Source organism: Rousettus aegyptiacus, unplaced genomic scaffold, assembly GCF_014176215.1.
Source record: "Rousettus aegyptiacus isolate mRouAeg1 unplaced genomic scaffold, mRouAeg1.p scaffold_m13_p_5, whole genome shotgun sequence".
Taxonomy (NCBI): Eukaryota; Metazoa; Chordata; class Mammalia; order Chiroptera; family Pteropodidae; genus Rousettus; species Rousettus aegyptiacus.
In genome coordinates this window covers 40,582,788-40,595,899 of record NW_023416308.1, presented here as the reverse complement: position 1 = coordinate 40,595,899, position 13,112 = coordinate 40,582,788, and the positions used below count along the sequence as shown (strand labels likewise).

General features: G+C 39.9%; 1 protein-coding gene and 2 pseudogenes across 1 annotated transcript in view; 2 read left to right on the top strand and 1 right to left on the bottom strand.

The window, feature by feature from the left end:
* TMPRSS4 (transmembrane serine protease 4) overlaps positions 1–12,676 on the top strand; it is a 41,138-nt gene extending 28,462 nt beyond the window's left edge. The window contains exons 8-13 of the mRNA XM_016155676.2: positions 783–942; positions 2,018–2,184; positions 9,776–9,874; positions 10,055–10,197; positions 11,478–11,627; positions 12,046–12,676. Coding sequence (XP_016011162.2) covers positions 783–942; positions 2,018–2,184; positions 9,776–9,874; positions 10,055–10,197; positions 11,478–11,627; positions 12,046–12,057 — 731 coding nt within the window. The 3' untranslated portion in view covers positions 12,058–12,676. The remainder of the gene's footprint in view (positions 1–782; positions 943–2,017; positions 2,185–9,775; positions 9,875–10,054; positions 10,198–11,477; positions 11,628–12,045) is intronic.
* Positions 2,872–2,990, top strand: LOC118603197 (annotated as a pseudogene).
* On the bottom strand, positions 4,067–4,185 carry LOC118603655 (annotated as a pseudogene).
* Positions 12,677–13,112: the final 436 nt, after the last annotated feature.

Below are 13,112 nucleotides of genomic sequence, written 5' to 3'. Positions count from 1 at the left end.
TACAAAAAGAGATGCTAAAGGACTTTGAATGAGTGAATGAGGTGACATGTACAAAGCATTGTTTGGAATTAGATGGTATTTTGAAAAGCCCCTGGCTAGCATAGGCCCAGGAAGGGTAGCAGTAGAAGTCACCTTTAGCAGCCATTGTGGCAGTGACTGCCAGAAGGACTGGCAAGGCTGAGAAAAGGGCAGGGAAGTGGAATTTGAGGTTTTTATAAGAGTTCAAGAGTCAGATATGAAATCTAGGACAGTGGAATGTGAAAGAGAGAATAGAACGTCAAAGTGGGAGACTCACTCAGCGTTGGGGAGGCACTAGGAGAAAGGTGAGCTTAGGACAGGAAGACCCAGTTTCTGAATCTTTCTTCCCACTCCTAGCTCTCAAAGCAACCTGTGGGCATTGTTTACTGTTACTCAGTGGGACTGGCTTTGGGACAGTCCACTTGTGTAAGACTTTCATAATTCTGATTCTGCCTCATCGTTTGATTTAAGGGTCATAAATTCCCAGCATAATGGACACACCATGTTCACAATACAAACTCCTAAGCATATCCCAAACTGGAAAAATAAAATAAAAAGGAAAGGGAGACCAGGGAAAGTTTGTGGCCTCTGAAACTCAATATCTCCCCATGAAACACTCAAAATTGGCCTGGTCCTCTTCACCACCACCACCCCAGGTCTCAAGCATAATAGTCTGCTTGAGATAGACTTGAGCTCTAAAGAGAAGTAGCTCCATCCTCCAAAAGCCTGACTCCTGCTTTGTCTCTCCTTACTACCGAGTCCAGCCTGCGGGGAAAGCCTGAAGGCCCCTCGGGTGGTGGGCGGGGAGAAGGCCCCTGTGGATGCTTGGCCTTGGCAGGTCAGCATCCAGTACAACAAACAACACATCTGTGGCGGGAGCATCCTGGACCACCATTGGATCCTCACAGCAGCCCACTGCTTCAGGTAAGGCCCATGCTGCAAGGAGGCCTTGGGGGAGTGAAAGCCATGGAAGGGTCCGAGTTCCTGGGTCCCCAGTCTACTGATTTGTCTTCTGATGCCATCTCTCCCCTTTACTCTCCCCTTTAAAGACCATGTTTCAGAGTGTGGGCACACCAATGAAATGCTGAACATGATGTCCTTGTCAGGCACTGGGATTCTATGGAGAGGGTGGTAGTCACCTAGCTTGACCATTTCCAAATGGGAAGCCATCAGACACCCAGTGTCCTTAGTCCACCTCCATATAGTTCACTCCATGGAAGCTCTACCATGTGCCTGGAGTCCTGAGAACTCCCTCCCTTTTTGCTAGTCTTCTAGAAAATGGTTCTAGGGTCTAGAGACACTGCCATTCCCTTGGCATGTCCAGAAACTATTTAAAAAAGAAAAAAAAAGTATATGTTTTCTTATAGACCAGCAAAGAGAGGCCTGCCCATCTCTCTAAGAAAGGACCATTCCCAGGCCTTCTTCACTTTTGTTCATTCAACATCTGCTGAATACCTACTAGATACCAAGCATTATATTATGTGTCCACATGCCCCATTACTATCTTAGAGGAACTCACAGTCTAGGCCAGTGATTCTTTACCTTTTTTGAAAATCTGACAAAAGCTAGAAATCCTTTCCTGGAAAACCATACCTGCACACTAAGCTGTGTCTCATGTAGGGAGGAAGAAAGACAAATACATAACATAACTGACCATAATACAAGTACCACATGAGTAACAATAATAATAAAAAGCACAGGAGGGGACAGTGTCAGGGCCCCAGAGCTCAGGCATTGGGAACAGCCCCTTACCCAGCCCTCTAGTTAGTTTTCTTAGTCAGGTTTCACTGGGGAAAGGAATTTGGCCTGCGATAGGTGATTCCTCAGACTGTCCCTTATCCAATACCCCTGACTCCACCATCATTATGTCCTAAGGCAGGGACACCCAGCACCCCAAACCCCAGGGCCCTGGAGACTCAGCCTTTGGCAAAGCATCCTCATGCTTGGCTCAGGCCTGAACCTCACTGTCTGTGCCTCAAACCTCACTGTCTCTGCCCAGGAAGCATCTTGATGTGTCCTATTGGAGGGTGAGGGCCGGCTCAAACAAATTGGGCAATATTCCATCTCTGCCTGTGGCCAAGATCTTCGTCACTGAGCTCAACACTACATACCTCAAAGAAAAGGACATCGCCCTTGTGAAGCTGAAATACCCACTCACATTCTCAGGTGAGAGGTGGCACAGGTGAACAGAACCACTTAGGTCAGGTTATACCTACTCTGCCACTAGCTCACTAAGTAGCCTTCAGGTTATCACTTCTCCTCTTGAGACCTCGGTTGTCCATTTGTTTCTAACAAATATATCAGCCTGACACCACTGATGCCATAAGGCCTCCTCAAGCTGTCAGCTGACATCCTATCCCCTGCCAGAGCTTCTTCTGAGATCTCTTTTCTCCATGTGGAGCACCTTAAGCAAGGATAAGAGATTCATCCTGTCTTGAAGCTGTGAGAGTATCTAGTTAATCCTCCAACCCTGACTAATGCTAAGAGCCTATACAATATCCCTGCCAAGGGGTCATTGTGCCTGTTTGCTCTCCTCCAGGGTCAGTTAACTCACCGCTGTTAAGGCAGCCCATAAAAGCTTTGAACGACTGTTAGATGACTCATGCTTGTATTAGATAGTATTTAGATTAGCATTTCCAACTATTGGTTCCATAGGACATTGATCTTTTGGGGATAAAAGGGTTCTATTATCAAATAAGTTTGGGAAACATGATATACTTTAGCTCTTTTCTTGGAGTGTACTAGTATATTCAAAATATAAGATTTTAAAAGTTTTTAGATAATTTTTATTGTGTTTAACCCACATTTTCTTTACTTTCCTTTATAGTTGACATTTAACATTATTTTATATTAATCTACAGCCATGCTACCCTGAACAAGCCCAATCCCATCTGATCTTGGAAGCTAAGCAGGGTCGGGCCTGGTTAGTACTTGGACAGGAGACCACCTAGGAAGACCAGGTGCTGTAGGCACAAAAAATAAAAGAGATTAGGGATTGTAAGCTGACAAGGTCCTTGCAATCTGTGAGGTCAACCAAGGTTTGCCTCACCTAAAAATAATACATATATTATTTATATTAGTTTAAGGTATATAGCATAGTGGTTAGACATTTATATAACTTACAAAGTGATCACTCCTGTTAAGTCTAGTACTTATCTGACACCATACATAGCTATTACAATATTATCAACTGTATTCCCTATGCTCTATTTTACATCCCTGTGACTATTTTGTAAATATTAATTTGTACTTTTTAATTTCTTCCCCTTTTTCACCCATCCTCCAACTTCCCTCCTATCTAGTAACCATCAAAATGTTCTCCGTATCTTTGGGTTTGTTTCTGTTTTGTTTGTTTATTTATTTTGTTCTTTAGATTTCATAGATAAGTAAAATCATATGGTATTTGTCTTTCTTTGTCTGACTTTTTTTACTTAGCATAATATCTTCTAGGACCATCCTTGCCATTGTAAATGGTAAGATTTTATTTTTTTTATGGCCAACTAGTATTCTGTTGCATAAATATACCATAACTTCTTTATCTATTCATCTATTGATGGATGCTTCCATATCTTGGCTATTGTAAATAATGCTACAATGAACATAAAGGTGCACATGTCTTTAAAATTGGATCTCTTCAGATAATCACCCAGAGGTGGAATTCCTGGGTCATATGGTTATTCTATTTTTGATTTTTTGAAGAATTGCCATAATGTTTTCCATTGTAGCTGCACCAATTTGCAATCCCACCAAAAGTGCATAAGAATTCTATTTTTTCCACATCCTTGCCAATACTTGTTGCTTGTTGATTTATTGATAATAATCATTCTGACAGTTGTGAGGTCATATTTCATCGTGATTTTAATTTACATTCCTCTGATGATTAGTCAAGTTGAGCATCTTTTCATATGTTGATTGGCCATATGTCTATATGTCCTCTTTGGAGAAATATCTATTCACATCCTCTGCCTATTTTTTTAATTGGATTGCTTCTTTATTTTTTATCCATTAAGTTGTATGAGTTCTTTATAAATTTTGAATTTTGTTTTAATACCTACAGCACCTGGTATTCCTAGGTGGTCTTCCATCCAGGTACTAACCAGGCCCGACCCTGCTTAGTTTCCGAGATCAGATGAGATTGGGCATGTTCAGGGTGGCATGGCCATAGACTATAAATTTTGAATATTAACCCTTTAATAGAGGTATCATTGGCGAATATCTTCTCTCATTCAGTAGGTTGTCTATTTTGTTGATGGCTTCCTTTGCTGTGCAAAACTTTTTAGTTGGATGTAATCCCATTTGATTATTTTTTTCTTTTGTTCCCCTTGCCCGAGAAAATATATCAGAAAAAAATATATTACTAAGAGCAAAGTCAGAGAGTTTACTGCCAATGTTTTCTTCTAGGAGTTTCATGGTTTTGGATCTTATAGTTAAATCTTTACTTCATTTTGAGTTTATTCTTGCATATAATGTAAGAAGGTGGTCTATCTAGTTTCATTATTTTGCACATATCTGTCCAACTGTCCCACCATTCATTGACTAGACTGTTTTTACACCATTGTATATTCTTGCTTCTTTTGTCATAGATTAATTGACCATATAAACATGAGTTTATTTCTGGGATCTCTATTCTATTCCGTTGATCTATGTGTCTGTTTTCATGCCAGTATCATGCTGTTTTGATTATTTTAGCCTTGTAGTATAGTTTGGTATCAGGTAGCGTGATACCACCAACTTCGTTCTTCTTTCTCAAGATTGCTTTGGCTATTCAGGTCTTTTTTGGTTCCATATAAATATTAGGATTATTTGCTCTAGTTCCGTGAAAAAATGTCATTAGTATTTAGATAGAGATTGCATTGAATGTAATGATTGCTTGGGGTAGTATGGACATTTTAATGATGTTAATTCTTCCTATCCATGGGCACAGTATATGTTTCTATATATTTGTATCTTCTTCAAATACTTTCTTCAATGTCTTATAATTTTCTGAGTATGAGTCTTTTACCTCTTTAATTAAATTTATTCTTAGATATTTTATTATTTTTTGATGAAAAAAATTAATTTGTCTCTCTGATAGTTCATTGGTGTATAAAAATGCAACAGATTTCTGAATGTTAGTTTTGTATCCTGCTACTTTACTGAATTTATCAGTTCTAATAGTTTTTTTAAAAGTAATCTTTAGGAGTCTCTATAAACAATATCTTATCATCTGCAAATAATGACAGTTTTCCTTTTTCCTTTCTGATTTGGATGCATTTCATTTCTTCTTCTTGTCAGATTGCTATGGCTAGGATTTTCAGTACTATGTTGAATAAAAGTAGTGAAAGTGGATATCTTTTTTTTGTTCCCGATCTTAAGGAAAACACTTTTAGCTTTCCCCCATTGAGTGTGATGTTAGCTGTGGTTTTGTCATATGTGGCCTTTTTTATGTTGAGGTGTGTTCCCTCTATAGCCACTTTGCTGAGAGTTTTTATTATAAAAGGATGTTGGATTTTGCCAAAGACTTTTTCTGCATCTATTGATACAATCATATGATTTTTATCCTTCATTTCGTTTAGGTAGCATATCATGTTAATTGATTTATGGATATTGAACCAATTGCATTCTGGGAATAAATCCCGCTTGACCATTGTATATGATCTTTTTAATGTATTGCTGAATTTGGTTTTGTTAATATTTTATTGAGGAATTTTGCATCTATGTTCACCAGGATTAGCGGCCTATAATTTTCTTTTCTGTAATATCTTTGTTTAGTTTTAGAATCAGGGTAATGCTGGACTCATAAAATGACCTTGGGAGCTTTCCCTCCTCTTTATTTTTTTGTAATGGTTTGAGAAGAACAGGTGTTAATTCTCTGAATGTTTGGTAAAATTCTCCTGTAAAGCCATCCAGTCCAGAACTTTTGTTTGTTAGGAGTTTTTTTTATTATTATTATGGCTTCAATTTTGTTAGTAGTGATCAGTCTATTCAGATTTTCTGTTTCTTCTTGATTCAGTCTTAGAAAATTCTATATTTCCAGGAATATATTCATTTCTTCCAGATTGTCCAATTTTCTGGCATATAATTGTTCATAGTATTTTCTTTTAATTCTTTGTATTTCTGTGGTGTCAGTTGTCACTTCTCTTTCATTTTTTGTTTATTCGTGTCCTCTCTTTTTTTTTTCTTAATGCATCTGGTTAAAGCTTTATCAATTTTGTTTATCTTTTCAAAAAAAAAACTGCTCTTCGTTTCATTGATCTTTTGTATTTTTTAGACTTTATTTCATCTATTTCTACTCTGATCTTTATTATTTTCTTCTACTCGCTTTGGGATTTGCTGTTCTTTTTCTAATTCCATTAAGTATAAGGTTATAATGTTTATTTGAAATTTTTCTTGTTTCTTGAATTAGGCCTGTATTGCTGTGAATTTCCTTCTTAAGACTGCTTTCACTGTGTTCCATAATTTTGGGTCATTGTGCCTTTCATTTTATGTGTCTCAAGATATGTTTTTATTTCTTCCTTGATCTCATTGTTACCCATTCATTTTTTAGTAGCATATTATTTAGCCTCCATTTGTTTGTGTGTTTCTCAGTTTTTTTTTCTTGTAATTAATTTCTAGTTTCATACCATTGTGGTCAGAGAAGACCCTTGATATGATTTCAATCTTCTTAAATTTATTGAGATTCGTTTTGTGGCCTAATGTATGGTCTATCTTGGGAAATGTTTCATGTGCACTGAAAAAGCTGTATATTCTGCTGCTTTGGGGTAAAATCCTCTAAAAATATCAATTAAATTCATCTGGTCTAAGGTGTCATTTAAAGTCATTGTTTCCTTATTTATTTTCTGATCTATCCATTGATGTCAATGTGGTGTTAAAGTCCCTTACTATGACTGTATTACTGTAGATCTTTCCCTTTATATTCATCAATATTTGTTTTACATACTTAGGTGTTCCTATGTTGGGTGCATAAAGGTTTACAAGAATTATATCCTCATCTCTTATTGGATTGATCCCTTTGTCATTATAAAATGTCCTTCCATATCTAATATTATATCCTTTGTTTTAATCTATTTTGTCTGATATAAGTATTGGTACTCCAACTTATTTTTTCTTTTCTATTTGCATAAAATATCTTTTTCCATCCTTTTACTTTCAGTCTCTGTGTGTCTTCAATCTATAGTGGGTCATTTGTAGGCAGCATATGTATGGATCTTGTTTTTTTATCCATTAAGCTACCCTATGTCTTTTCATTGGAGCATTTCATCCACTTACACTTAAAATGATTATTTATATATATGTAGTTATTGTCATTTTATTACTTATATTTATGGACACTTCCCCCTTTTTCTTCTTCTTAAGAAAGTTCCTTTAACATTTCTTGTAATACTGGTTTGGTGGTGATAAACTCCTTTAACTTTTTTTTCTGGGTGGGAAGTTGTTTATCTCTCCTTCAATTTTAAATGATAGTTGGTTTTAAGTTCTTGCTTTTCATCACTTTGAGTAATTTGTGCCAATCCCTTCAGCCTGTAAAGTTTCTGTTGAGAAATCAGCTGACAGTCTCGTGGGAGGTCCCTTGTAGGCAACTAACTGCCTTTCTCTTGCTCTTTTTAAGATTCTCCTTTTGCCTTTAACCTTTGGCATTTGAATTATGATGTGTCTTGGTGTGAGCCTCTTTGGGTTCATCTTGTTTGGGACTCTCTACACTTCCTGGACTTGTATGTCTATTTCCTTCACCAGATAAGGGAAGTTTTCAGTCATTAGTTTTTCAAATAGATTCTCAATCCCTTTCTATCTTCTCATTCTGGTATGCCTACAATGCAAATGTTGTTATGATTGATGTTGTTCCAGAGGTCTCTTAAACTATCTTCATTTTTTAAATTCTTTTACTTTTTTCTGTTCTGATTGGGTGTATTCTGCTATCTTGTCTTCCAACTCTCTAATTCTATCTTCTACTTTATCTAATCTGCTGTTGTTTTTTTCTAATGTATTCTTCATTTCAGTTATTATATTATTCATTTTGGACTATTTCTTTTTATGGTTTCTAAGTTCTTTTTTGCTCTTACTATCTCTTTGTTGTTCTCACTAAGTTCCTTGGGCATCCTATAACCAGTGTTTTAAACTTTATCTTGTAGATTGCTTGTTTCCATTTCATTTCATTATTTTTTCTGCAGTTTTCTTCTATTCTTTCATTTGAAACATATTTTTTTATCTCCTCATTTTGGCTGCCTCTCTGTGTTTGTTTCTGTATATTAGGTAGATCTGCTATGTCTTCCAGTCTTGGCAGGGTTGCCTTATGTAGTAGGTGTACTGTGGGGCCTAACAGCACAGTCTCCCTGGTCATCTGAGCCAAGTGTTCTGGGGCTGTTCTTTGTGTGGGTTGCATGTGCCCTCCTGTCGTCATTGAGGCTTGATTGCTGTTAGCATGTCAGTGTCTAAGACTGACCCTAAGGCTGACTGGCTATGATGATTAGCCATGACCACAGTGTACGAGTTGCTGTATAGGAGCTGATTCCACGGTATGGGATTTGACCCAGCAGTCTCCAGTGCCCACCGAGATCACCCTTTGGGTATGCTGCTCGAGAGGCTAATCAGGCAGTGCTCTGTTGTGATCTTAAGCCAGCCATCAAGTGTGTTGATTTTGGGGTCTCTTGGGAAGGGCTCCAGTAGTAGCCAAGGTCTACCACTGCCTGTGACTGGCCTGGGGCTACCTGTTAGGAGCTGCTAAGAGATTCACAGTTGGTAGCTCCCTGTGTTGAACCTAGAGGCACAACTATGAACTGAGGCTGCTGCCACCAGTACCAGGCCTGGAGCAATTCAGCAAAAGGCACAGGACATATTGAGTCCTGCCACCAATTGCTAGCTGCCCTGTAAGGCTCAGCTGATGAAAGAGCCTTGGGAATATGAAAGTAGGGAGAGGAGGGGTCTCAGACAGTCACCAGAGTGGAGTGAGTAGTGTTCACCAGGTTAATGCAGATTCAGATTTGACTCCAGTGCTGAGCCTGCAGCCACTCAGCATAAGGCACAGGGCATACTGAGACTAGCTGCCACCTGCCTACGGCCTGCAGTCCTTTGAGAGCTTTTAAGGGCTTGAAGCCACACAACTCAGTTTCTCCCTGTATATCTGGTACCTCCTGAGCCACTTTCCCTCCACCAGAGCCCAGGGCAAATGCCTATAAGCACATGACTCCATGTGTAGGCCCTTTAAGAAGACTCCTGGATTATCAGCAGTCCTCTTTCTCTCCCAGACAGAAGGAATCTCTGCTGATTTTCACATCCAGATGTTGTGGGGGCTCCACTTCCCAGCACTGGTGCTCTGAGATGGGAAGTCCGGTGTGGGGATAGGACCCTCTCGCTCCTCAGGAGGGGACCTCTGTAGTTATCACTCCCAATTCTTAACTGCCACATGCAGGTGTGGGGCTAGCCCATGTCACATCTCCACTCCTCCTACTAGACTTGATGTGACTTCTTTATATCCTTAGTTATGAGAATTCTTTTTAGCTACTCTTCAAATGGTTCTCCGGGTTGATTGTCCTAAAATTTAGTTGTAATTCTGATGTGGTCATGAGGGTAGGTGAGCACATTTACCTATTCTGCCACCTTGACTGGAACTCAATCCACATTTTCTAAACTTCTTTGACCACAGAACCATTTTTCTCATACCACTTCTATTAACATCTCATGGAATGTGTGTTATAGAAATCCTGGTGTCAACCATGTCAGAAGGCCTAGATGCCAGGCTCTCTTGAACATTGGGTCCCTTCTTCCTTTCTGTTCCTGGCAGGCACAATCAAGCCCATCTGCCTGCCCTTCTCTGATGAGGAGCTCACTCCAGCCACCCCACTATGGGTCATTGGATGGGGCTTTACAGAACAGGGTGGAGGTAAGTACAGGATGACAGGGCAGGGGGAGCAGCTCTCAGAGGTGATAGGAAGGAGGGCCATCCTTCAGGGAAAAAACATCCTAGAGGTCCAAGAACCAGGATGCCCAACAGCCCAGAAAAATTATTGTGGGCTGAGGTAGAAGACAAGGACAGAATGTGAGTATGTTTTCAACCTCCTAGGGAAATTGTCTGACACACTGCTTCAGGCATCAGTCCGGATCATTGACAGAACTCGATGCAATGCAGAGGATGCATACCAGGGGGAAGTCACCAAGGAGATGCTGTGTGCAGGCATTCTGAAGGGCGGTGTGGACACCTGCCAGGTGAGGCCTCCAAGAATCTTGAAGGAATTCTATGGATAGGGATGTAGGTCCTAGAAAGATGAAAAGTTCAAAGTCTGAATGCCCCGTATGAAGTTTCGCATATGGTAGGCACTCAACGTGTAATGAAGGGAGGAAGAGAGAGACAGAAGGAAAGACGGCTTATAGCCAGGTAAAGATATAGGAAAGGATGGATGGATGGAGACAAGCAGAAAGATTTTAAATGTATATGTATTTCATGTACAAAGATGATGTTACCTTCACCACCCATCATCTCCAGGAGTATGAGTACCTCAAGGGCAAGAACCCCAGGTCAATATTCTCTATAACTGTCTTCAAGCTGTGCAACTACACTAGAGAAAACTGATCTCATGCTAGTTGAGTCCTGGTACAATGCCATCTCACCCCATCCCCACTGACCAATTCCTGGATATATTCTTACTTCCTCCACCCTAGAGCATCTTCTGAGCCTTTCTCATTAAAATCTCTAAACTTGCTTCCACCTCTATTCTCAGTCATTAAATTATTTCACTCAAGAGGTATCTCTTAGTGATCTCTTGAATGTCAGGTAAGTGCTGGGGTTTGGAGACTGTGTCTTCCCTCAGGGAGCTCACAGCAGGGATGGGAAAGATGCTTAAACAGGCAGTTTTGCCACAGTGTTATTGGGTTCTTAGGGAGAAGGCTCAAAGGCTATAGGTAGGAGCTAGTAAGATACCCAAATAAGTGCACTTTTTACTATCCGATATTTTCTTGTCTGCTTTGTTATTTGGTCATTTATTCTTTCTCTCTCTCTCTCTCTCTCTCTCTCTCTCTCTCTCTCTCTCTCTCTCTCTCTCTCTCTCCCTCTCTTCTCCATTTGATTCTAAGCTCCCTAAAGGCAGGGATCTTTGTTCTTTTCTTTCATTGAACCCTTATTGTTCAGAACAGTGCCTAGCATGAAATAGGCACTACATGGGTGATTAAATAAATTTGGAAAATACGAGGTTAAACAAAGATAACCAGGCTTCCTTACTGCAAGACCTCTTAGAGCCTTCAATCTGCTAGTATGAGTTGTGGATCTCTGAGGGAGGGGGTCGCTATGGGCACATTCACTTGACCTCCCACAGAATCCTTTTGCTCCAAAAGAGAAGGGCATTATAGGCTACTAGAACAGTATGAACAGAGGGAGTGAGGCAGACCAGGAAAAAGTTCTAGGGGAGCAAAAGAGAACAAATTCCTGCATCCCACTCCTCCATCCCACCCTGCCTGCCCTCCCTGGCAGCTCCTGTTCTGTGCTCTCACAGGGTGACAGCGGTGGGCCCCTGATGTATCACTCTGACCTGTGGCAAGTGGTAGGCATTGTGAGCTGGGGCCATGGCTGTGGGGACCCGAGTACCCCAGGAGTATACACCAAGGTCACAGCCTATCTCAACTGGATCTATAATGTCCGAAAGGTGAGCATGTTTGCCTGTTGTTCCTCCCTCCCTTTCTCTATTCCTGGGATACCACATTATTCTTAGGTTTGATTTAAATGGCTTTGAGGCAATCCTTTACATCCAGCAAGTGGCAGCCTGGATTCCACCATTAAGAGCTGAAATTTCTTATATCAGAGAGTCCCATTAAATGCAAATACCTTAGAGTATGAGGCATATCCAGCTTTATCACTGTTAAATCTCTGGCAGAATAAGACTGTCAGATACTTTCCAGAAAACAGATTCTGAATAGAAAGAGGGTAGAAAGGTTTATGAGACTTCCCTAGAGGATAGAGAGAAGAAAAAAGAGCTTCAGAAAATGAAGACTAGTATTGGACACATCACTGCTTTGTCCACTTTCAAGTCATCTGACTCTCTTTTTATTCATCTCTTATTCTAGTCCGAGCCATGATGTTGCTGCCTCTCTGCAGTGCTGGAAACTGCTTATCCCCTGCCATGCCCACCAGGGAATCCCCCAGAAGCCAGATACAGAGCAAGAGTCCTTAGAAACACCTCTCTGGCCACAGCCTCAGCATTTTTTGGTATAGAAAAGGACCTCCATTCCTGTAAGAGACCCAAGACACCCAGAAGGAAGTCAGCAGCCCCAGCTCAGCTGGCCCCTGGTGCTCCTAGCATCCCAAGAAGAGAGACACAGTCCACTGAACAGGCCAGCCTCTGGGCCAAGGTCTCAGAAGGCATTGCGAAGCCATAAAGGAATGTTCCCACTTGACTGAATGGAAGTAGACTCTCCGATGAGAGCCCAGATCACCAAGAGCTGGAGTAAAGCGGAAAAGGACCTGAGACAGCCCTCTCCTTCTCTACCCATCCCCAAGTCTACCGAAGCAAGAAATGAGTTATAATATAAAATGTACTGTCATGCTGTTGGCGTAACTACTGTACTTACTGTTCTTACTATTGTTACCTCTATGGCCACTTTTATTAGACAGAAAATAGTGTTTAACTTCCAAAATAGTAAAAACAAGGAATAGATTAAGAAAAAAAATCAAGCAAACTCAAAAGAAGAAAGAGGAGGAAGAGGAGAAGAGAAATCATAGAAAATGGAACAAATAAAATTTATAAAGTAGAATAGTAAAAACAAAGGTCTCAATAATCATAATAAATATTAAACTCATAAACATAGATTCACATTGGATACAAATGTTAAATCAAGTTACATGTTATTTATAAGAGACATAGCTAAAACATTAGGTTACAGAGCCATTAAAACTAAAAAGATTGAAAAAGATAGAGAAAGCAAGCACTTGACCTGATTTAAACTAGAGAAGCTATATAATATTTTTTAAAATAGGCATTTAGGACAAAAAGACAAAACTGCTTTTAGGATAAAGAGAGTCACCATCTAATCTTAAAAAGGAAGACATAGTAAGTTAAAATTTATAAACTAAGAAAAGAAAAAAGAAAAAAAAACACAACCCCTTTGTCACCACTGGGGTTGGCTGTCATACC